The following is a 26,569-nucleotide window of genomic DNA, read 5'->3' on the forward strand; positions in this document are numbered from 1 at the left end:
CTGTGTTGTGCCAACCAGATGTTTCGCTTCCGTTCCAGGTCGAGGTTGATGCTTCTGAAATTGGAGCAGGGGCGGTTTTGTCGCAGAGAAGTTCTGATTGCTCGGTGATGAAACCATGCGCCTTCTTTTCCAGGAAGTTTTCGCCTGCTGAGCGAAATTATGATGTTGGCAATCGAGAGTTGCTAGCCATGAAGTGGGCATTCGAGGAGTGGCGTCATTGGCTTGAAGGAGCTAAGCATCGCGTGGTGGTCTTGACTGATCACAAGAACTTGACTTATCTCGAGTCTGCCAAACGGTTGAATCCTAGACAGGCTCGTTGGTCGCTGTTTTTCTCCCGTTTTGACTTTGTGGTTTCGTACCTTCCGGGCTCTAAAAATGTGAAGGCGGATGCCCTGTCTAGGAGTTTTGTGCCCGACTCTCCGGGTTTGTCTGAGCCGGCGGGTATTTTCAAAGAGGGGGTAATTTTGTCTGCCATCTCCCCTGATTTGCGGCGGGTGCTGCAAAAATTTCAGGCTAATAGACCTGACCGTTGCCCAGCGGAGAAACTGTTTGTCCCTGATAGGTGGACGAATAAAGTTATCTCTGAGGTTCATTGTTCGGTGTTGGCTGGTCATCCTGGAATCTTTGGTACCAGAGATTTGGTGGCTAGATCCTTTTGGTGGCCGTCTCTGTCGCGGGATGTGCGTTCTTTTGTGCAGTCCTGTGGGATTTGTGCTCGGGCTAAGCCCTGCTGTTCTCGTGCCAGTGGGTTGCTTTTGCCCTTGCCGGTCCCGAAGAGGCCTTGGACACATATCTCTATGGATTTTATTTCGGATCTCCCCGTCTCTCAAAGAATGTCGGTCATTTGGGTGGTTTGTGATCGCTTCTCTAAGATGGTCCATTTGGTACCCTTGTCTAAATTACCTTCCTCCTCTGATTTGGTGCCATTGTTTTTCCAGCATGTGGTTCGTTTACATGGCATTCCAGAGAACATCGTTTCTGACAGAGGTTCCCAGTTTGTTTCGAGGTTTTGGCGAGCCTTTTGTGCTAGGATGGGCATTGATTTGTCTTTTTCCTCGGCTTTCCATCCTCAGACAAATGGCCAGACTGAACGAACCAATCAGACCTTGGAAACATATCTGAGATGTTTTGTTTCTGCTGATCAGGATGATTGGGTGTCCATTTTGCCTTTGGCTGAGTTCGCCCTTAATAATCGGGCCAGCTCGGCTACTTTGGTTTCGCAGTTTTTCTGCAATTCTGGGTTCCACCCTCGTTTCTCTTCAGGGCAGGTTGAGTCTTCAGACTGTCCTGGTGTGGATACTGTGGTGGATAGGTTGCAGCAGATTTGGACTCATGTAGTGGACAATTTGACTTTGTCCCAGGAGAAGGCTCAACGTTTCGCTAACCGCAGGCGCCGTGTGGGTCCCCGACTTCATGTTGGGGATTTAGTTTGGTTGTCATCTCGTTATATTCCTATGAAGGTTTCCTCTCCTAAGTTTAAGCCTCGTTTCATTGGTCCGTATAGGATTTCTGAGGTTTTTAATCCTGTGTCTTTTCGTTTGACTCTTCCTGCTTCTTTTTCCATCCATAACGTGTTCCATAAGTCATTGTTGCGGAGATACGTGGCACCTGTGGTTCCATCTATTGATCCTCCTGCTCCGGTTTTGGTTGAAGGGGAGTTGGAGTATATAGTGGTGAAGATTTTGGATTCTCGTGTTTCGAGACGGAAACTCCAGTATCTGGTTAAGTGGAAAGGTTATGGTCAGGAAGATAATTCCTGGGTCTTTGCCTCTGATGTCCATGCTGCCGATCTGGTTCGTGCCTTTCATGTGGCTCTTCCTGGTCGGCCTGGGGGCTCTGGTGAGGGTTCGGTGACCCCTCCTCAAGGGGGGGGTACTGTTGTGAATTCTGTGGCCAAGCTCCCTCCTGTGGTCGTGAGTGGTACTTCGGCTGGTTCTGTCTATGAGCTTCCTTTGGTGGATGAGAGTGGTACTGCGGCTTCTGAGTTTCCTTCCTCAGGTGATGAGGGTAAGTCGTTAGGTGCTGCTCTATTTAACTTCACCTAGTGCTTTGATCCTGGCCTCCAGTCAATGTTCTAGTATTGGTCTTGCTTTCTCCTGGATCGTTCCTGTGGCCTGTCTATCCTGCATAAGCTAAGTTTTGCTTGTGTTATTTTTTGTTTGCTATTTTTTCTGTCCAGCTTGCTTTATTGGTTTTTCTTGCTTGCTGGAAGCTCTGGGACGCAGAGGGAGCACCTCCGTACCGTTAGTCGGTGCGGAGGGTCTTTTTGCCCCCTCTGCGTGGTTGTTTGTAGGGTTTTGTGTTGACCGCAAAGCAATCTTTCCTATCTTCGGTCTGTTCAGTAAGTTGGGCCTCACTTTGCTAAATCTATTTCATCTCTGCGTTTGTATTTTCATCTCAACTCACAGTCATTATATGTGGGGGGCTGCCTTTTCCTTTGGGGTATTTCTCTGAGGCAAGCTAGGCTTATTTTTCTTTCTTAGGGCTAGCTAGTTTCTCAGGCTGTGCTCGAGGCGCATAGGTCTGGTCAGGAGTGCTCCACGGCTACCTCTAGTGTGGTTGGATAGGATTAGGGATTGCGGTCAGCAGAGTTTCCACGTCTCAGAGCTCGTCCTATGTTTTTGGTAATTGTCAGGTCACTTTGTGTGCTCTGAACTTCAAGGTCCATTGTGGTTCTGAATTACCTGTTCATAACAGGTTTCATATTGTCCCAATTATATTTCTAAAAATGTAAGTAATTCCCATCTACTGCAGTAAGGTGGAGGAATCCAGCGTCATTTACACCAATCTTATCTGACAATCACATTGCATTTTCCTAGATCTTAAGTGTCAGGAGAATAAGTAAAAGAAGCCAAAGACATCCCCACATGGAGAACCAGAGTCTGAGCTGTCAGGTCTGATTGTGAGCAACACTAATCAGGTTGGATCAGAAGTGAGAGCAAAATGTTATGTTTCCAACCACAACACTGAGAAACGAAGAAAGGAAGACACAGACGTATCATAACCACGGATCTAATACCATACAGTGTACAGTGCTTGTAAAAATCAGACATAGACTTCACATTCTCTGTACAAAACACGGACGTAAACAAAGCCCCAGACCGCAATGAAGAGCGGAGGAAGAAAAGTTACATTTAAGTCATATAACACCATTACTGTTTATAATAATATAGTATAACTACAATAATACTGCTCCTATGTACAAGAATATAACTACTATAATACTGCTCCTATGTACAAGAATATAACTACTATAATACTGCCCCTATGTACAAGAATATAACTACTATAATACTGCTCCTATGTACAAGACTATAACTACTATAATACTGCTCCTATGTACAAGAATATAACTACTATAATACTGCTCCGATATACAAGAATATAACTACTATAATACTGCTCCTATGTACAAGAATATAACTACTATAATACTGCCCCCTATGTACAAGAATATAACTACGATAATACTGCCCCCTATGTACAAGAATATAACTACTATAATACTGCCCCTATGTACAGGAATATAACTACTATAATACTGCCTCTATGTACAAGAATATAACTACTATAATACTGCTCCTATGTACAAGAATATAACTACTATAATACTGCCCCCTATGTACAAGAATATAACTACTATAATACTGCTCCTATGTACAAGAATATAACTACTATAATACTGCCCCCTATGTACAAGAATATAACTACTATAATACTGCTCCTATGTACAAGAATATAACTACGATAATACTGCCCCTATGTACAAGAATATAACAACAATAATACTGCTCCTATGTACAAGAATATAACTACGATAATACTGCCCCCTATGTACAAGAATATAACTACTATAATACTGCTCCTATGTACAAGAATATAACTACTATAATACTGCCTCTATGTACAAGAATATAACTACTATAATACTGCTCCTATGTACAAGAATATAACAACTATAATACTCCTCCTATGTACAAGAATATAACTACTATAATACTGCTCCTATGTACAAGAATATAACTACTATAATACTGCCCCTATGTACAAGAATATAACTACTATAATACTGCTCCTATGTACAAGAATATAACTACTATAATACTGCTCCTATGTACAAGAATATAACTACTATAACACTGCTCCTATGTACAAGAATATAACTACTATAACACTGCCCCTATGTACAAGAATATAACTACTATAATACTGCTCTTATGTACAAGAATATAACTACTATAATACTGCTCCTATGTACAAGAATATAACTACTATAATACTGCCCCTATGTCCTATAATATAACTACTATAATACTGCCCCTATGTACAAGAATATAACTACTATAATACTGCCCTTATGTACAAGAATATAACTACTATAATACTGCTCCTATGTACAAGAATATAACTACTATAATACTGCCCCTATGTCCTATAATATAACTACTATAATACTGTCCCTATGTACAAGAATATAACTACTATAATACTGCTCTTATGTACAAGAATATAACTACTATAATACTGCTCTTATGTACAAGAATATAACTACTATAATACTGCTCCTATGTACAAGAATATAACTACTATAATACTGCTCCTATGTACAAGAATATAACTACTATAATACCGCCCCTATGTCCTATAATATATCTACTATAATACTGCGCTGAGCAGATAGGAGCGTGCTTATATGACTACATTTGTTTGTTGCAGATAAGTGAAGTCTTTGGGGCGGTAGTTTCTCTGTTGGGATCTTTCGGTTTTGTATTATCCCATTAGTAATTCTACGTTGTTACCATATAATACCGCTAATGAATATTTCTCGTTCTGACAATGTCGTCTCCATTACTGGATGTATAGATCGGAGTTCTTGATAGTTTCTCGTCCTCATCTGGGTAATTAAGTCGTGTCATTGAATAATAGCTGAAATGTAAATGACACTTTTTCAGTAATTGCTTTTAAAATTAATGTTAGAATATCAATTAACCTGGACAGTAATTAATGACGCCCCCGCTGCTCGGAGGGATCTGTTTAATGTTTAACATTTATAACCAATTACTGTTTATAGCCCCCCATCTCCTGATGGAAGGGAGCGGACGGCGCTGGTAATATCTGGTGGATCTCGGGCAGAACATTTCACCTAATGACTGCAGAATATATTGTAGCAATGTAGACAAGTGTGGAGACCCTGAGAATAAAGGGGGCTGCAGTACTGGGGTCTCCTCTGGGGCCGGCTGCATTCTCTGCTCGGCCAATCTCCATTTATTTATTTTTTTCCATTTTAATTTTTTCCTCCCCTTTTTTCCCCAAGAGCCATAACTTTTTTATTTTTCCATCCACAGCCCCCTATGAGGGCTTGTTTTTTGCGGGACGAGTTGTACTTTTGAATGACTCTATTCACTTCATCATGTGATGCGCCTGGGAAGCAGAAAAAAAGTCGAAGTGCGTTGAAATGGCAAAAAAAAAGTGCAATTCCATAATTGTTTTTTACATTTTTTTTTTACCATATTCACTATACAGTAAGACGGAGCAGCGATATGAGTCTCCAGGTGAAGATGAGTGCACAGATACCAAACATGTGCAGGTTTATTTTTATTAAAATGGTGGAAAAAATGTCCAAATTTGCAATAAATAAATTTTTTTTGCATTTTTCGCCATTTTCCAAGACCCGTAATGTTTTCAATTTTCCAGACCTGGGACTGGGTGAGGGCTTATTATTTGCACCCTGAGATGAAGTTTTCATCCATACCATAATGGGGTAGATACGATGTTGTGATTGCCTCTTATTGCATTTTTTTTTAATGTTGCAGCATCCAAAAAAACCCCATAATTCTGTTGTGTTGATTTTTTTTCTCGTTACTCCGCATACCTATTGGATTAATTAACTTGACATTTTGATAGATACATTATGTGTATTTTTTGTAATTGTTTTATTTTTAATGGGGCAAAACTGGGGAGGGGGGTGGATATATATTTTTTTAAATATTTTTTTTTCTACCTTATTTGTTGGTTCCCTTAGGGGACTTGAAGCTGCGATCAACCGATCGCTTGCACTGTACATAGCTTTGCGCTACACTCGGCTGGTACAGGAAGATGATGGCTGAATAATTCAGCCATCATCTGCCGGGAAAGAGACAGGCTCAGCTTGCTAGCCGCAGTAAAGTGTGGGACCCGCCATATTATAGTGCACGTCATATGTCGGGAAGGGGTTAACGATGATGATGCAGTTGATTCGTATATGCACAGGTCGGATAAGGTGCTGGCGATGGTTCCCTTTACCTGCTTCCGATCATATGGCCATGACACTTACCTATAGGTGCCTCTAGGGGGAGCTCACTAGCTGTAGACAGGTGTACTTAGCTCCCCCTGGTGGTGGCTGCAGGTAGCCAGAATGTCACTGTCTATCTGTATGACTGGGGTGGAGGCAGATTCTGTAAGTGTCGGTACAATCTACCTGCTTGAGTTATTCTAAGCATTTAAAGAGAATTTCAGAAATAAATGAACTTGTTTAATTAATACAGCCCTGATTTACAAGAAACAATTAGATTAACATTGGCACAATTGCCAGAAATTCTGGAAGCCGGGGAGGTGAGCGCCCGTTGGCCGAGCGCTGAGATCTCGGAGCCAATGGTCACGACTATGAATACAAAATGTGCATTATCATCCCGCAGTTCTATAAGCTCCGACTTTTTCACCTTCTCTGTCGTTTCAGCCAATGGCGGCTCAAAGTCAAGACGCCGCGAAGGATCGAAGGTGACGGCAAAAGGTGGGAAAAACTTCCGGGACTTTTTAGAATTCCCATTCGTTTTTTATTTTTTTTTTTACCAACATCTGTTTCTTGTGACTTCACCCATAAACTGAAAAAAAAAAATGCAATATCCTGCTACCCATTATTTCCTAATATTGCAATATAGTCATCAAGTCCAACTGTAAGACGTTGAATGCGATAAATTGCACGCGTTGATACAATGCGGCCGCAGCTACGACTTCCGGTAATTGCTACAATATTGCCAACCTGCGTCTTCCGATTACATACAATTATGTTGGTTTCAGGGTCGTCAATAGTTGTATGGTGACTTGTTTTTCCATAGGACGAAGGACGGTAATACCTCACTTTCACCACTAGTGGCGCCCCCGAGCCCTGAGCTCTAATTCTGCACGGATCCCCGGGATCAGCCGCGCTGGGATTAGTCTCATCCTCCCGCGGTCGCCGCTGTTTTATCGGTTACCCGTCCTGCAATGAATCTCCGTCAGTTAATTGGAAATAAATCTCCACAACTAATTAGCGGATGTGACATTATTGACAATCTAATTCTCTGCTAATCAGCTTTTGTACAGATGCCGAAGGATATAAGTAACCGCACGGGAGCATCTCGCCCGGGGTCTCTGCGCCGGGGGGACATGAGAGGACGCTGAAGGTTACGTCTTAATTGCCTCCAATTACTAACAATGACCCAGTGCCAGCCAATAAAGTCAACGCAATTAATGAAAACGTATTAATTAAGTGTCAATTATCAGGGACCAATCACAGGGTCCGTAACAAAACGCAATCGATGAGATCAATGTATAGTTATCATCAAGTCCAGCATTAGCGGTATCTGAATTATTGTGTTTTCCTCCTCAATAAAGGGAAAAGACTGTAGATATAATACTCTACTGCCCTCTCTATACACCTCTGCCTGTCACAACTCTACTGATGAAACAGACAGCTCAGGAAGAACAAAGCTGTATGTTACTCTCACACAAGGAAAGTTACATGATACAGTACACAAATATTACATGACTTTTTCTGAAAAAACCCTCCTAAACACTGCCTTATAACAGTATAATCCAGAGGTGCACTCACTATTCTGCTGGTGCAGTCACTGTGTACATACATTATATTACTGATCCTGAGTTACATCCTGTATTATACTCCAGAGCTGCACTCACTATTCTGCTGGTGCAGTCATTGTGTACATACATTATATTACTGATCCTGAGTTACATCCTGCATTATACTCCAGAGCTGCACTCACTATTCTGCTGGTGCAGTCACTGTGTACATACATTACATTACTGACCCTGAGTTATATCCTGTATTATACCCCAGAGCTGCACACACTATTCTGCTGGTGCAGTCACTGTGTACATACATTACATTACTGATCCTGAGTTACATCCTGTATTATACTCCAGAGCTGCACTCACTATTCTGCTGGTGCAGTCACTGTGTACATACATTACATTACTGATCCTGAGTAACATCCTGCATTATACTCCAGAGCTGCACTCACTATTCTGCTGGTGCAGTCATTGTGTACATACATTATATTACTGATCCTGAGTTACATCCTGTATTATACTCCAGAGCTGCACTCACTATTCTGCTGGTGCAGTCATTGTGTACATACATTATATTACTGATCCTGAGTTACATCCTGCATTATACTCCAGAGCTGCACTCACTATTCTGCTGGTGCAGTCACTGTGTACATACATTACATTACTGACCCTGAGTTATATCCTGTATTATACCCCAGAGCTGCACACACTATTCTGCTGGTGCAGTCACTGTGTACATACATTACATTACTGATCCTGAGTTACATCCTGTATTATACTCCAGAGCTGCACTCACTATTCTGCTGGTGCAGTCACTGTGTACATACATTACATTACTGATCCTGAGTAACATCCTGCATTATACTCCAGAGCTGCACTCACTATTCTGCTGGTGCAGACACTGTGTACATATACATTACATTACTGATCCTGAGTTACATCCTGTATTATACTCCAGAGCTGCACTCACTATTCTGCTGGTGCAGACACTGTGTACATACATTACATTACTGATCCTGAGTTACATCCTGTATTATACTCCAGAGCTGCACTCACTATTCTGCTGGTGCAGACACTGTGTACATATATTACATTACTGATCCTGAGTTACATCCTGCATTATACTCCAGAGCTGCACTCACTATTCTGCTGGTGCAGACACTGTGTACATATACATTACATTACTGATCCTGAGTTACATCCTGTATTATACTCCAGAGCTGCACTCACTATTCTGCTGGTGCAGACACTGTGTACATACATTACATTACTGATCCTGAGTTACATCCTGTATTATACTCCAGAGCTGCACTCACTATTCTGCTGGTGCAGTCACGGTGTACATACATTACATTACTGATCCTGAGTTACATCCTGTATTATACCCCAGAGCTGCACTCACTATTCTGCTGGTGCACTCACTGTGTACATACATTACATTACTGATCCTGAGTTACATCCTGTATTATACCCCACAGCTGCACTCACTATTCTGCTGGTGCAGTCACTGTGTACATACATTACATTACTGATCCTGAGTTAGATCCTGTATTATACCCCAGAGCTGCACTCACTATTCTGCTGGTGCAGTCACTGTGTACATACATTACTGATCCTGAGTTAGATCCTGTATTATACCCCAGAGCTGCACTCACTATTCTGCTGGTGCAGTCACTGTGTACATACATTACATTACTGATCATGAGTTACATCCTGTATTATACCCCAGAGCTGCACTCACTATTCTGCTGGTGCCGTCACTGTGTACATACATTACATTACTGATCCTGAGTTACATCCTGTATTATACTCCAGAGCTGCACTCACTATTCTGCTGGTGCAGTCACTGTGTACATACATTACTGATCCTGAGTTAGATCCTGTATTATACTCCAGAGCTGCACTCACTATTCTGCTGGTGCCGTCACTGTGTACATACATTACATTACTCATCCTGAGTTACATCCTGTATTATACCCCAGAGCTGCACTCACTATTCTGCTGGTGCAGTCACTGTGTACATACATTACTGATCCTGAGTTAGATCCTGTATTATACCCCAGAGCTGCACTCACTATTCTGCTGGTGCAGTCACTGTGTACATACATTACATTACTGATCATGAGTTACATCCTGCATTATACTCCAGAGCTGCACTCACTATTCTGCTGGTGCCGTCACTGTGTACATACATTACATTACTGATCCTGAGTTACATCCTGTATTATACCCCAGAGCTGCACTCACTATTCTGCTGGTGCAGTCACTGTGTACATACATTACATTACTGATCCTGAGTTACATCCTGTATTATACTCCAGAGCTGCACTCACTATTCTGCTGGTGCCGTCACTGTGTACATACATTACATTACTGATCCTGAGTTACATCCTGTATTATACTCCAGAGCTGCACTCACTATTCTGCTGGTGCAGTCACTGTGTACATGCATTACATTACTCATCCTGAGTTACATCCTGTATTATACCCCAGAGCTGCACTCACTATTCTGCTGGTGCAGTCACTGTGTACATACATTACTGATCCTGAGTTAGATCCTGTATTATACCCCAGAGCTGCACTCACTATTCTGCTGGTGCAGTCACTGTGTACATACATTACATTACTGATCATGAGTTACATCCTGTATTATACTCCAGAGCTGCACTCACTATTCTGCTGGTGCCGTCACTGTGTACATACATTACATTACTGATCCTGAGTTACATCCTGTATTATACCCCAGAGCTGCACTCACTATTCTGCTGGTGCAGTCACTGTGCACATACATTACATTACTGATCATGAGTTACATCCTGTATTATACTCCAGAGCTGCACTCACTATTCTGCTGGTGCAATCACTGTGTACATTACATTACTGATCCTGAGTTACATCCTGTATTATACTCCAGAGCTGCACTCACTATTCTGCTGGTGCAGTCACTGTGTACATACATTACATTACTGATCATGAGTTACATCCTGTATTATACTCCAGAGCTGCACTCACTATTCTGCTGGTGCAGTCACTGTGTACATACATTACATTACTGATCATGAGTTACATCCTGTATTATACTCCAGAGCTGCACTCACTATTCTGCTGGTGCAGTCTCTCTGTACCTCCAGTATTTCTTGCGTTGTACACATCATTATAATTAGCTGTACATTCTTGCTGATCAGATCTGCCGGTTTTGTGCTTTTTGTGTGGAGCAGCTGTTAGTAGTGACAGAGTTGTAGGAAAATGCCTGATAGTTTAGGATTGTTTAGTGGTTACTATCTCTAAGGTAATGAGGAGTTTACTGTTAATATTAATGCAGGATAAGGTGGTTATGAATTAACACTTAATATTTCTGGTAAAGAATGTAATAGTATTATGTGAAGTTTTACATGGCAGTGAAGAGGTTAACCCCTTAACGACCAGAGGTATTTCTGGTTTAGCGTTTTCGTTTTTCGCTCCCCTCCTTCCCAGAGCCATAAGTTGTTTTGTTTTTTTTAGTTGAATGCCGCTGTCAGGAGGTTCGCATCAGCATTTAACTAGTTAACAGCCACAGGTGAATTGCGATTCCACTCGCGGCTGTTAAAGGCACATGTCAGCTGTTCAAAACAGCTGACATGTGCCTGAAAAGATGTGGGCTCACCGTCGGAGCCCACATCAAAGCGAGGGAGTCCAAGATCAGCGTACTATTTACACCCGATGTCGGAAAGGGGTTAATATGTGTCATTCCCAGTTCTAGTGTTTGGACACAACGTTCCAAATCCCCTTCTTTGCCATAAAGTAAATAAGCAAATTGTGACTTCTCACAGTCACCACTGGAGGGAGCTCACAGCATATTACTGTATACATTCCCTGTGGACTCAATAATATCTGTACAGATGCACTGGAGCTCCCCCTGGTGGTAGCTGCTGGTAGTTAGCAATTATTCTCCGTGTTGTTCTATTGTTACGTTCTGCGCAGACGTCTTCTGCTCCGGACTCATTGTTAGTCCATGCAGCATGTCCGATATGCAGAAAGTCTACAGAGACGTCATATGATCTCGTAACCTCACAAGAGCCTCTTCTGCGCGGACGCTGACGTTCGGGCGCCACTTATGAATAACACGAGGTGTCAGTCTGGTATCGCAATGATGAACTCGTTAGAACCTCGTTGTTCACCTCCTAAACGCGGAGCGGTAATTACTTTTCATGACATTGGAGTTTACTGAACCTCATAATGTGAAGAGTCGGAGGCGTCCGCGGAGGGTTATTAACAAGTGTCAGGGGAGCGGCGCATAATTACAGTTTATTTACTGTGCACGGAATGTAGCACTCTGTCTGCAAAGAAACCCGAAACACACGGGTGTAATAGAGAGAATACACGGACTAGTATACAGCGTATACTGTAGGCACTGCGAGCCCCGGACACGCAGCGCGGCAGCGTCATCATATGTTCTGCATTATTTACTAGATCTCTGCTTGCTGTCATGCGGATGACGCGTCCTACATCATACACACAGTGTCCTCCGTCCTGCAGGTTAACTTCTCTATAACCAGCCGAGGTCAGAGGACAGCACTCAATGAGCATGCAGAGAAAGGCCCGAAAGTAAAGCATGCGCATGCGCACAATGAGGGACCACGTGCGGTTCTCACATTCCCACATCCAGAGACATAGAAACGTTGACATATGAGGTCTTGTTTTTTTTTTGCAAAACAACCTGTAGTCTTTTTATGACTCATTTTACTCAACACAAATGTAAGAATTACTGTATGTATACATTTTTATTATAAAATAAATGGAAAAAAAAAAAGAAACAATTGCGCCATTTTTATTTACACCATTTACCGATCGTCCAAAAATAATTTATTCATTGTCTTGTACAGACTGTTACAATTACATGAATTACATGAAATATGTCCAAGCTATTTTCTAGCTTGTGATGATTATTTTTTTTTAAACTGTATACTGAATTAGATTATTTTTGTTTTTCATTATTTTTTAGTAAATTTATAACGAATAAGGATGTTTGACTTTTATTTTTTTAGTCTTCTTTAACATTTTATTTACAGCTATATAGCGATGTACCAGTACATTCTGCCTGTAAAGACGAAGAATACCATTTGGATCTTAAGGTAGAGAAAAATTTACTTACATTTGGCTCACTGTTAGTGTTTCTACCTTTCATGCTAAAAGTTGAAGTGTTGAAGTAGTGTATTGTGTGTTATTTACTGCTGTATAGAGATGTATCACTATGTACCAGTACATTCTGCCTGTAAAGACGAAGAATACCATTTGGATCTTAAGGCAGAGAAAAATTCTCTTACTCTTGGCTCACTCTTAGTGTTTCTACCTTTCATGCTAAAAGTTGAAGTGTTGAAGTAGTGTATTGTGTGTAATTTACTGCTGTATTAAGATGTATCACTATGTACCAGTACATTCTGCCTGTAAAGACGAAGAATACCATTTGGATCTTAAGGTAGAGAAAAATTTACTTACATTTGGCTCACTGTTAGTGTTTCTACCTTTCATGCTAAAAGTTGAAGTGTTGAAGTAGTGTATTGTGTGTAATTTACTGCTGTTTTAAGATGTATCACTATGTACCAGTACATTCTGCCTGTAAAGATGAAGAATACCATTTGGATCTTAAGGCACAGAAAAATTCTCTTACATTTGGCTCACTGTTACTGTTTCTGCCTTTCATGCTAGAAGTTGAAGTGTTGAAGGAGTGTATTGTGTGCAATTTACTGCTGTATAGAGATGTATCACTATGTACCAGTACATTTTGCCTGTAAAGACGAAGAATACCATTTGGATCTTAAGGCAGAGAAACATTTACTTACATTTGGCTCACTGTTAGTGTTTCTACTTTTCATGCTAAAAGTTGAAGTGTTGAAGTAGTGTATTGTGTGTAATTTACTGCTGTATAGAGATGTATCACTATGTACCAGTACATTCTGCCTGTAAAGACGAAGAATACCATTTGGATCTTAAGGCAGAGAAAAATTCTCTTACACTTGGCTCACTGTTAGTGTTTCTGCCTTTCATGCTAGAAGTTGAAGTGTTGAAATAGTGTATTATGTGTAATTTACTGCTGTATAGAGATGTATCACTATGTACCAGTACATTCTGCCTGTAAAGACGAAGAATACCATTTGGCTCTTAAGGCAGAGAAAAATTCTCTTGCACTTATCGTGCAACCTGTGGCTCACTGTTAGTGTTTCTGCCTTTCATGCTAGAAATTGAAGTTTCGAAGGAGTGTATTGTGTAAATATATATGTTTAGAATCTATTGATGCTATTAATATGTAATTTATCCCTGTGCTTGAGCATGAATTGCTGCCCGTTGTTACCTGCTCCTGTTTTTCTCCTTGCGTTTCACTCATATTTTTTTTATCCCCGCCTCCATACTCGAGCACACCTGCCCTATTAAAGGTGCTAGAGATGCAGATTCTACAGCGTTTCAATGCTGCCCTTAATAAGTTGGATCTCACGTAGAGATCTACAAGTTGGCAGAATGCAAGAAACTTAAAAAATGCAAAAACAAAACAAAAATTCTGCAAAAACAGGATGATGATGTCATAATACGTCCGAGGTGCAGGGGTCGGAATGACCCTGAGGAAACGAAGGCAAGGTGGAGCTCTCCTTTAAGCATCCGCTGACGACTACTCCCATTATTGGGCACTTCCGATGATTCATCATCGCATATCTGCGGCTAATTCCGGAATAAAGCAGCGTTTGTCTTTGTTTTACGCGTCGGCTTGTGACATCCATCAAACACTAATGGACAATCTCCGTACAGGAGGAAGACTGATCGCGCCACCTGTTACAGACAACGCGAAAAATCTCCCAACGCTTTCAAGTAATTTGTTAATGGCTTTGATAATGCAAAACTGGAGGAATGAAATCACCCACCGGAGCGTATCACCGGCCCCGCCGAATAACTTTACATCCCATCGATGTAAGCAGAATATTGGAAGGATCACTAATAATAGCGCCTGGAATAGGGATTCTTCATACTTGTTAATGGAATTCTCCAGAATTCAAAAAAGATCTTTTTTTTTTTTTATCTTAGAAACAGCGCCACTCTTTTCCATAGGTTGTAACAGGTATTGCAGCTTGGTTCATATTTCTTTAAAATTAGGTGCAACACCAGACATAACCGATAGTCAAGAGTGGCGCTTTTTCGGGGGAACAAAACAGAGACACATACATCGACAATCCAAGATTTTTAAAGGGGGGATTAAAATGTGGTGACGCCCACACTGAAAATGGCAATCTGTTCCACATCTCTATATACAGAAATGAATAACTTTATAAATCAGCACATTAATATGCTGCATCCGATGGTTATTAGGAGCTAGTGACGGAATTCTTGGTTTCATCCCTGTTGGTCGGAGTAGTGATCAGAACGCTCTAGGACGTCTAGGGATTTTTTTTTCCCCTCTATTCTGGAGGGATTACGGGGTTAATGTCTATTCTCCTGACAGTGTAAAGGTTTTATCAAAATAATTGCGATATTTATGGTGCTCTGGGGTGGCAAGGGGTTAAAATCCCTAATGGTCTAGAATGCAGAAGGGGTTAATACCTATTATTCCCTGGTGGTCTAGAGTGGTGAAGGGGTTAATGTCTAATACAGTTGGTGGTCTAGAGCGGTGAAGGGGTTAATGTCCAGTACACCTGCTGGTCCAGAGCAGTGAAGTGACTTATGTTAATTTCCCTGGTGGTCTTTGAGAAGTTAAGAGGTTGTCTAATATCCCTGGTGGTCCAGAGTGGCGAAGCAGTCCTGTGGAAATCTCAATTGTTAGAATCAGTGGTTCTCCAATTGTTGCAAAACTTTACTCCCCCAATATGCACTGACATTCAATTTATAATACATGATCTACCTGTCATCAGGTTATTGCTACCCCATATGAGAGCAACATTATCCAGGGGCAGAGACCCTGATTCCAGCGATGTGTCACTTACTTTCCTGGGTGCTGGGGTTTTCATACAAGTACAGTTTTCTCTTCTGCAGATTTATCAGTGCTCTTGAATGCTGAGCTGTGTATAACCCCACCCCATCACTGATTGGCTGCTTTCTGTGTACACTGTGCATAGGCAGAAAGCTACCAATCAATGGTGGGGCGGGGTTATACAGCATATGGGGGACTACCTGGCAGCAGGTTCACTAGTCCTCTAGTGATAATATCTAGATGATAAAACTGTGATTGTCATGAAGCTGCAGCGCAGTACAGCGCAACCTTCACCAGGGGGAGTTTTATAGGGACGCAAGACTGAACACACTGAGCAGCTGAACAGATGCCACCTAGTGGCAAGAGAGTCACTAGTCAGAAAAGCCGAACCAGGACACAAGATAACACGTCAGTACAAAAAGGATATAAACAGAAAGGATAGTAAGGACGTAGCAAGGGATCAGTAAACCGGGGCGCGCAAAATACGGTACAATAGGGACAAATCAAGACAGAGTCAATAGCCAAGCCAGGAGGTCAGAATCAGAGAATCAAGCAGAACAGACAAATGCAGGGAAAGGGCAGACAGAGGGGGATAACAGACACAGGACAAGTCAGGGTTCACAGCAGAACAAACCAAGGGTTTCCAGAGTCAGGTTCACAAGCCGAAGACAGAACTATAGCTGACACCACCCTGGGAGCTAAATAGCAAACCCGAGCCCAGAATGAGGCAGATCAAAGTTAACCCTTGACATGATCCACCCAAAGAAAGAGCAGACAGGACTAAACTCCGGAACAGATCATGACATGATTTTATCAAAACTACAGCAATCATCCCAGTAAGTGACACATCACTGGAATCAGGGCCTCTGTCTGTATAGTGTTTCCTTCATCACTGATGTCTTCATAAAACAAAACTTCCCGGCATTGTTAGTTCCCGTACACGCTATCCTCCTTCCTGCTGTGTTTTATGTCTTCATTCGTCACCATTTTGGATAAGTTGTTTGCTGTCAGTGAACAATAAGTCTTGTTTCTATTCACAGACAGTAAACCTGCCGATCCCTGGCCCTGCGCGCAGCAGATACAATCGTGTCCGGCCATTACAATGCTCTGTGAGCGAAACATCCTGGACTCCGGACTGATACATTGTAGCAAACTGGATCTGTGCTGCTGCTGACGCCTTGTCTACACTGATACATTGTATCTGCTGCCGGACCGAAGGACAGGAACTGAGCCCCTGTGCACTTCATCACTTCGCAACAGAAATCTGGCAACTTTTATCATTTTTACGTGGGTCCCGACAACTTTTTGTAAATCGGGTGGTGTTTAGCGGGAGGTGACTGGAGTGCTGCAAATGAAGAGTTCTTGTGGTGTCCTGCATCACAACAGATGGGACAATCCCAGACCCAAGTCTACAGAAAGCTGCAGAATCTTTTGTTTCTTCACAGATTATTATTTGTTTATAAATATCCAGAAACTGTCTCTTAACCACTTACGTGCTGGTAATTTATGAATTCATCTCCCGCTTGTTCCTCCCAGCATTATCGGTCTTTACGGTGCGGTTCAGGAGCGTTCCCCTCTCCTAGAAGCAGCGCACTAGACTCACCCAATTATTTCCGATTCCGGCGCAGCGCCTCTCCCTCCGCTCTCCGATCTGCTCCGCACACGCGCCCCCCGGCAGCCTCCATCTCACTTCCTCCTGACATGTGCCCGGCTTTTCCTCCGCTTTCACCCCACAGTTTCCGCCTCTTCCCAGGAACACTATTTTAGCAGCGTCCTTCGCTAAACTACTCGCAAATCATTCTCAGTTTTTACATGAAAGCTACAAAATCCATAACGCTCTGCATGAGATTTTCCCTGCGTATATCCTGCTGATGTTCGGGCTGGGCGTCCTTTACACAACGTGGAGAAATAAACGCTCAGATCTGAATGCAACAAGAATTCTCCAAACTAAAGTCTTCTCCTGAGATCGGCGAAACCTATCGGGTCAGTGAAGGTCAGCCGACATGGAGTCTTGGCTAGACTTCAACTTAAAAACCTACAACTTTGTAATGTTCTATGGAACATAAACAAATGCAAATGAAACGAATGATACAATGTATCCAAAGACTCGGGGATGTGACCCAGTAGGACCTTCTAGAAGATCAGAAGCTCCAAGCAGGTCCATTGTATCATCAAAAGAAGTTCTTAATTCAAATAAGTCTATAGGCTGGAACTTGCGAAACCTACAAGAAACAAAATGAGCAAAAACCCTGCTGTAAATAAGTAAAAAGCAAAAGTGCATCTAAATAACTCAAAGTTCTTAGTAATACTGTTTTTGATCAAAAATAGCATAAAAGCCACCCCACCGTCAAAAAGGTGCCCCTGATCGGGACGGTCCTACACTGTCTAATATTAAAAACCTTACTATGTGTCAGAGTGTGTGAATAAGGGCAGACAGAAGGACCGAGTCCCAGTCTATAGACGCCTGTCTGGGGAAGCCTCTTAATGTAATTTCCAGCTCAGAGAGGGAGGCCACACCCGGCGTGCACAGAATGGAGGAGGAGGTGTGATGGTGTGGGGGGGGCTTTGCTGGTGACACTGTTGGGAATTTATTCATAATTGAAGGCATACTGAACCAGCATGGCCACCACAGCATCTTGCAGCGGCATGCTATTCCATCCGGTTTGCGTTTAGTTGGACCATCATTTATTTTTCGACAGGACAATGACCCCAAACACACCTCCAGGCTGTGTAAGGGCTATTTGACCAAGAAGGAGAGTGATGGGGGCTACACCAGATGACCTGGCCTCCACAGTCACCAGACCTGAGCCCAATCGAGATGGTTTGGGGTGAGCTGGACCGCAGAGTGAAGGCAAAAGGGCCGACAAGTGCTAAGCATCTCTGGGAACTCCTTCAAGATTGTTGGAAGACCATTCCCGGTGACTACCTCTTGAAGCTCATCAAGAGAATGCCAAGAGTGTGCAAAGCAGTCATCAAAGCAAAAGGTGGCTACTTTGAAGAACCTAGAATATAAGACATAATTTAGTTGTTTCACACTTTTTTGTTAAGTATATAATTCCACATGTGTTAATTCATAGTTTTGATGCCTTCACTGTGAATGTACAATTTTCATAGTCATGAAAATACAGAAAAATCTTTAAATGAGAAGGTGTGTCCAAACTTTTGGTCTGTACTGTATACACATCGCATATTTCTGGCCCCATGACCACCCGGTATCTCCGACGGCACCAGAGAATCCTAACAGAGCGCAGGGTGAGGAGTCACAGACTTTTGTGCCGACCCTGCACAGCCCCTTTTGTGCCGACCCTGCACAGCCCCTTTTGTGCCGACCCTGCACAGCCCCTTTTTGTGCCGACCCTGCACAGCCCCTTTTGTGCCGACCCTGCACAGCCCCTTTTGTGCCGACCCTGCACAGCCCCTTTTGTGCCGACCCTGCACAGCCCCTTTTTGTGCCGACCCTGCACAGCCCCTTTTGTGCCGACCCTGCACAGCCCCTTTTGTGCCGACCCTGCACAGCCCCTTTTGTGCCGACCCTGCACAGCCCCTTTTGTGCCGACCCTGCACAGCCCCTTTCATACATTTCAATAAACGTAGTTTTGGCGCATTCAGGTGAGTTCGTTTCGAAGCCCCTAGTGGTCGATGCCGGAACAGGACCCTGGATTCTACATAAACCAAATTGGGGCCATTTCGATGTTTCCCTGAAGATTAGACCCATCGGCATCGCAAGGAATAACGGAGAAAAGTTTGTGCTAAAATGTGATCTCATGAGTCGGAGTTGGATCCTCTGTAGTAGAAGAGCCGAATATAATGTTGGTACCAACAGAGGCCGGGAATGGTAACGGGTGCACGGCCAAGAACGTATGGGGCCGCCCGTATGTACGATTATGGCGCATGGATGTAACAGATTGGGGGTCACATACTTAGACCCCAGCTCAGGTCCTTTATGTTGTGAGGAATGAGCGGATTCAGGGGGTCCTGTCTGCGGTGCCTGACTATAGAAATGTAATAATGGGGTCTTTTAATACTTCCAGTATTGGGTGACCCCCGGGGACCTCCAGGCGGGGGTCCCATCGGTCATCATGTATCGCCTCCATATAGAATCCATGCTGACTGATCAGCCCCCGATCACACGTCCCAGGGTCTCGGATCCGTCCAGGAATGGACGCCGTGGTTTCCATTTTGCATCCGTTCTTGTTCCGTCTGTAATGATCTGATTTTCCTGGAGGTCTCGGAGCCCCTCTGGGCGCGTGCAGCACTACAAATCTCAGCCATCCACTAGGATCCGTTTTCCATAGACCTCAATATTTATAAAGTCCGGATCCATTTCCTTTCCGATTTCTTTTTTTTTTTTTTTGCTTGCAGATTATATTTTTATATTTTCACTTCCGATTTCAAAAATGAAAATTGATATCACTGACGAAAAAAGTAACATCACGAAACTCTACGACTGCGACCCCAAAAATCATCTGGATAAAGGTGAAATCGGACATCTGGGAAGACACGACGCTGCCACATCCCGGACCGGACCCCACTGAGGAGCTGACGTTGGGGGGTCCGCCATAAGCCGGAGCGAAGCGAATTCTCGTGTTGTCAGTGCCCCCTAGAGGCCACGAGCGGTACTGCATGCGTGGGGAAGGACTGTGGGCTCCTCTTGTGGCCCCCAATTGTTAGGAAACTACAACTCCCAGCATGCAGGATTCATGGAATGCTGGGAGTTGTAGTGTAACAGCTGCAGAGTCACATTCTGGGGACTTTAGATTGATCACAGGGACATGATATACGTACAGTGCAGGGATCATAGCAGGACACCCCATAATAACCGCCCCAAATGACAACATCTTCTATAGGTCCGGGGATTTATCACATGTGCAAATGTAGCAGAGCGGAATCAAACTAAAGAGCTAAAAGTACCTAAAAAATAAGAACAGCTTCTCTTTTCATCGTCCATATTGCCAAAAACAAACTCATCTCAAAACCACTGATCAAATAGACTCATTGGCACTGCAGTGTTTGCCAACCATGACAACCTCGCACTACCCCCAACACAGCACGGCTACACCTGACACACTCAGCCCTGCTACACCTGACACACTCAGCTCTGCTACACCTGACACACTCAGCCCTGCTACACCTGACACACTCAGCTCTGCTACACCTGACACACTCAGTTCCACCTGACACACTCAGCTCTGCTACACCTGACACACTCAGCTCTGCTACACCTGACACACTCAGCTCTGCTACACCTGACACACTCAGCCCTGCTACACCTGACACACTCAGCTCTGCTACACCTGACACACTCAGTTCCACCTGACACACTCAGCTCTGCTACACCTGACACACTCAGCTCTGCTACACCTGACACACTCAGCTCTGCTACACCTGACACACTCAGCCCTGCTACACCTGACACACTCAGCTCTGCTACACCTGACACACTCAGCTCTGCTACACCTGACACACTCAGCTCTGCTACACCTGACACACTCAGCTCTGCTACATCTGACACACTCAGCTCTGCTACACCTGACACACTCAGCACTGCTACACCTGACACACTCAGCTCTGCTACACCTGACACACTCAGCTCTGCTACACCTGAAACAGCTCTGCTACACCTAACACACTCAGCGTTGCTACACCAGACACACTCAGCCCTGCTACATCTGACACTCAGCTCTGCTACACCTGACACACTCAGCTCTGCTACACCTGACACACTCAGCTCTGCTACATCTGACACACTCAGCTCTGCTACACCTGACACAACTCTGCTACATCTGACACACTTGGCCCTGCTACATCTGACACACTTGGCCCTGCTACATCTGACACACTCAGCTCTGCTACATCTGACACACTCAGCTCTGCTACACCTGACACAGCTCTGCTACACCTGACACACTCAGCTCTGCTACACCTGACACACTCAGCTCTGCTACACCTGACACACTCAGCTCTGCTGCACCTGAAACAGCTCTGCTACACCTAACACACTCAGCTCTGCTACATCAGACACACTCAGCCCTGCTACATCTGACACTCAGCTCTGCTACATCTGACACACTCAGCTCTGCTACACCTGACACAACTCTGCTACATCTGACACACTCGGCTCTGCTACATCTGACACACTCAGCTCTGCTACATCTGACGCACTCAGCTCTGCTACATCTGACACACTCAGCTCTGCTACACCTGAAACACTCAGCCCTGCTACACCTGACACACTCAACTTTGCTACACCTGACACACTCAGCCCTGCTACACCTGACACACTCAGCTCTGCTACACCTGAAACAGCTCTGCTGTACCTGACACACTCAGCCCTGCTACACCTGACACACTCAGCTCTGCTACACCTGACACACTCAGCTCTGCTACACCTGAAACAGCTCTGCTGTACCTGACACACTCAGCCCTGCTACACCTGAACAGCTCTGCTACACCTGACACACTCAGCTCTGCTACACCTGAAACAGCTCTGCTACAGCTGACACACTCAGCTCTGCTACACCTGAAACACTCAGCTCTCCTACACCTGACACTCAGCTCTGCTACACCCGACACTCAGCTCTGCTACACCTGACACACTCAGCACTGCTACACCTGATACAGCCCTGCTACACCTGACACACTCAGCTCTGCTACACGTGACACACTCAGCTCTACTACACCTGACACACTCAGCTCTGCTACACCTGACACAGCCTGCTACACCTGACACACTCAGCTCTGCTACATCTGACACAGCTCTACTACACCTGACACAGCTCTGCTACACCTGACACAGCTCTGCTACACCTGACACACTCAGCTCTGCTACATCTGACACAGCTCTACTACACCTGACATAGCATTGCTACACCTGACACAGCTCTGCTACACCTGACACACTGGGCTCTGCTACACCTGACACAGCTCTGCTACACCTGACACACTGGGCTCTGCTACACCTGACACAGCTCTGCTACACCTGACACACTCGGCTCTACTACACCTGACACACTCGGCACGGTGCTTCTGACTTTTTCAGTCTTATTTGAAGGTTTCTGACCGGTGACCACAACCCTCATCATACAGAGAACACAATGCAGAGAAAGGAAAAGAAGCTTCAGAGCTCAATATCTGGGCACGATCTATAGAAGACAACTGTGGTAGAGAAACATGGGGCTGCTTCGTGCTACATGATGCTACATGGGGCTGCTTGGTGCTACATGGGGCTACATAATAATAATAATAATAATCTTTATATAGCGCCAACATATTCCGCAGCGCTTTACTGTTTCATGGGGCTGCATAGTACTACATGGTGCTACATGGGGCTGCGTGGTACTACATGGTACTACATGGTGCTACATGGGGCTGCATGGTACTACATGGTGCTACATGGGGCTGCATGGTACTACATTGTTACATGGGGCTGTGTGGTACTACATGGTGCTACATGGGGCTGCATGGTACTACATGGGGCTGCATGGCACTACATTATGCTACATGGGGCTACATGGGGCTGCTTGGTACTACATGATGCCACATGGAGCTGCGTGGTGCTACATTATGCTACATGGGGCTGCGTGGTACTACATGGGGCTGCTTAGTACTACATGATGCTACATGGGAAAGCTTGGTACTACATGATGCTACATGGGAAAGCTTGGTACTACATGATGCTACATGGTGCTACATGGGGCTCCATGAGGCTACATGGGGCTGCTTGGTACTACATGATGCTACATGGGGCTGTGTGGTGCTACATGGGGCTACATGGTGCTACATGGAGCTGCATGGTACTACATTATGCTACATGGGGCTGTGTGGTGCTACATGGGGCTGCGTGGTACTACATGGGGCTACATGGTGCTACATGTGGCTGCGTGGTACTACATGACGCTACATGGGGCTGCTTGGTACTGCATGATGCTACATGATACTACATGGGGCTGCTTGGTACTGCATGGTGCTACATGATACTACATGGGGCTGATTGGTACTGCATGGTGCTACATGATGCTACATGGGGCTGCATGGTACTACATGGTGCTACACTGTGCTACATTGTGCTACATAGTGCTGCATGGGGCTATATGGTGCTGCATGGTGCTACATTGTGTTACATGGGGCTGCATGGTGCTACATGGAGCTATATGGTGCTGCATGGTGCCACATGGTGCTACATTGTGCTACATGGGGCTGCATAGTGCTACATGGGGCTGCATGGTTGTACATGGTGTTACATGGGGCTGCATGATTCTACATAACGCTACATAGTGCTACATGGTACTGTATGTTGCTGCATGGTGCTGCATGGTGCTACATGGGGCTGCATGGTGCCACATTGGGCTGCATGGTGCTACATGGGGCTGCATGGTTGTACATGGTGTTACATGGGGCTGCATGATTCTACATAACGCTACATAGTGCTACATGGTGCCACATTGGGCTGCATGGTGGTACTTGGTGCTACATTGTGCTACATGGTGCTGCATGGTGCTACATGGTGCTGCATGGTGCTACATGGGGCTGCATGGTGCTACATGGGGCTGCATGGTGCTACATGGGGCTGCATGGTGGTACTTGACTGAGTAATACACGCCACTGTAGTGAGTGGCTGTGACTCTCTCCCCAAGTCAGTATTATGGAAAAGGAAGAAGAAAATGAGAAGAATGGGAAAATGGAGAACAATTAAAAAAGATCAAGATGTGTATATGGAAGAAGAAGGGGAATAAAAGGAACAGAATGAGAAGAATTGGAAGAAGAAACAGGTTGAGCACAGAATGGTAAGAAGATGGGAGGATGAAGAAGAAGAAAAAGTAAAAGGGGAAGAAGAAAGAAGGGAAGACGTAAAAGAAGAAGAAGAAGAAGAACAGGGGGAAGAAGCAAAAGAAGAAAGAGGGGAACAAAAAGAAAGAGGAGATGGAGAAGATTAGAGACAAAAGGAAGAAGCAGCATGGAAAGGGTAAGAAAATAAACTAGGAGGAGACGAATGAGAAAAGGAAAATACTATTGAGAAAACAGAAGAATCAGAGAAGGAAAATGAGAAGGAGACGGATGGGACGAAAAAGAGGAGATAAAGAAGAACAAGAAACAGAGGTAAAAAAAGAGAACGAGGAGGAGGAGAGGAAGGAAAAAGAAGCAGAAAAAAAGGAAAAGAAGAAATGAGCAGATGGAGGAAAATCTTGGATCAAGTCATTACAGCAATTGTGGGTACATCCAGAAATAACTGAACTCTAAGTCTGGAGACCTCAGGTTCCTACTCCTGACATTTATACAGTATCAGTGCATGTCTTATATGAAGCAGAGCTCAGCCCCATCCCTGGCTCCATGTCTGCTGCTGTGGGCGCCATGCAAGAGTTGAGATAAATCTTCTGCTGAGACATATGAAGGTGTCGCTTACCCTTGCGCAGGATCTGGAACATTAATCTTGGCTGCGATGCTCCAAGGGCTGCAGACAAGGTTTCCTCTCTGCCAGGGATGGATGCAGATCTCTGGGGCATGAGTCTGATCCTCAGCCTGCCCTCCTTAGACTCCAGCCACCAGCTGAACAGCTCGGTCAGGTTAAACTCCAACCTCCTCTTGAGAACAGAACTTGGAAGCTCTTCTCTTTGCCCCTCATTGCTCAGGTTCTTACCATCCTCCAAGGTCCTTGGTTCCCAGCCGACCCCGCATCCATCCCTCACAAGATCTCCCCCTACTTCCACCATAAGCTGCTTGGATCTGCGTAGACTTTTCAGGGTCCCAGCTTTCAGCACCTTGGACAGCGGTGCCGGTTGAGGTCTGGCCGACAGCTGCTCCTTCTTCAGATGTCCATGCTGTGGAGGTCCAGCAGGAAGATCAGCCAAGGACTCCACCAGAGGACCACAGTCTAGGACCAGGCTGGAGGTCGCCTGGAAGTTGATGCTTACTGACCCTGCAGGAAACAGACCCAGCAGGTCCCTCAAGGAGTTCCTAAAAGCTGCAGGGATGACAAAGTCAACAGCCAGGTTTTTCCTCTTAATCCTGGTGAATCCGGGCTCCCTTGGACCTTGATGTGCCCGACTAGAAGCTCTTGGGCTTGAGCTTTTCTCCTGAGTTGAGTAGCACCCTAAAGCACACAACAAGAGAACCAAGATGGACAGGTGACACTCCTTGGGTCTCATACTGATCGACAAAGAATGGAGTCTTCACAATGAGCTGCTACCAAGTTGTCCACCTCCTGGTATCTTCTACCTTCTACGGGTGATGACTGGAGATGACATGAGTCTTCACATGGATCCTGGATGTGGTGTTCCTGGATGGTTACATCTTAAAATACAGCTGTCTACTCATGTTCCTGAGCCTGAGAGCATCTGAAGGTATCTAGAAGACCTCCTGGTCCTCTTCTGCAGGGCAGGGATGCTCTCAGCAGACTGGCATGCCGTCTGTCTTGTAGTAGTAGTACACTAGCACTGCTCTTTTCTGAAAGTGCTGAGCAGATTCAGGATTCCTGGGTCTCCCCCAATGTAAGTTCTTCCTTGCTGCAGCCTGGTGACAGCCTCTCACTGCCACCATCTGGAAGAGCTGCAGAACTCATCCAGCAGTGTCTGCCTTCTTCTTCTCAGAGATGCTGCTCCCTCCAACCACCAGCATGTAGGCATCAGATGGCACAGGTGATGTCAAACTGGGCAGCTCCAAGTGCATGCCCAATCAGGAGTGACCTGCGGAGATGGAGGAGATCATGCTCAGGCTGTAATGGATCTGTTTTGCATCCAGCCATGATCTGAGCATGGACAGGACTTGTCTGCTTGGATGCTCACAGAGACCTCACTGGAGAAAACTCCATCTTGTTAC

At 44.6% G+C, this 26,569-nt stretch overlaps 1 protein-coding gene across 1 annotated transcript in view; it reads right to left on the reverse strand.

Annotated features, from left to right (window-relative positions):
• Positions 1–26,363, reverse strand: part of ALK (ALK receptor tyrosine kinase) — a 750,864-nt gene extending 724,501 nt beyond the window's left edge. The window contains exon 1 of the mRNA XM_069768364.1: positions 25,158–26,363. Coding sequence (XP_069624465.1) covers positions 25,158–25,899 — 742 coding nt within the window. The 5' untranslated portion in view covers positions 25,900–26,363. The remainder of the gene's footprint in view (positions 1–25,157) is intronic.
• Between the last annotated feature and the right edge of the window lie 206 nt (positions 26,364–26,569).

Source organism: Ranitomeya imitator, chromosome 5, assembly GCF_032444005.1.
Source record: "Ranitomeya imitator isolate aRanImi1 chromosome 5, aRanImi1.pri, whole genome shotgun sequence".
NCBI lineage: Eukaryota > Metazoa > Chordata > Amphibia > Anura > Dendrobatidae > Ranitomeya > Ranitomeya imitator.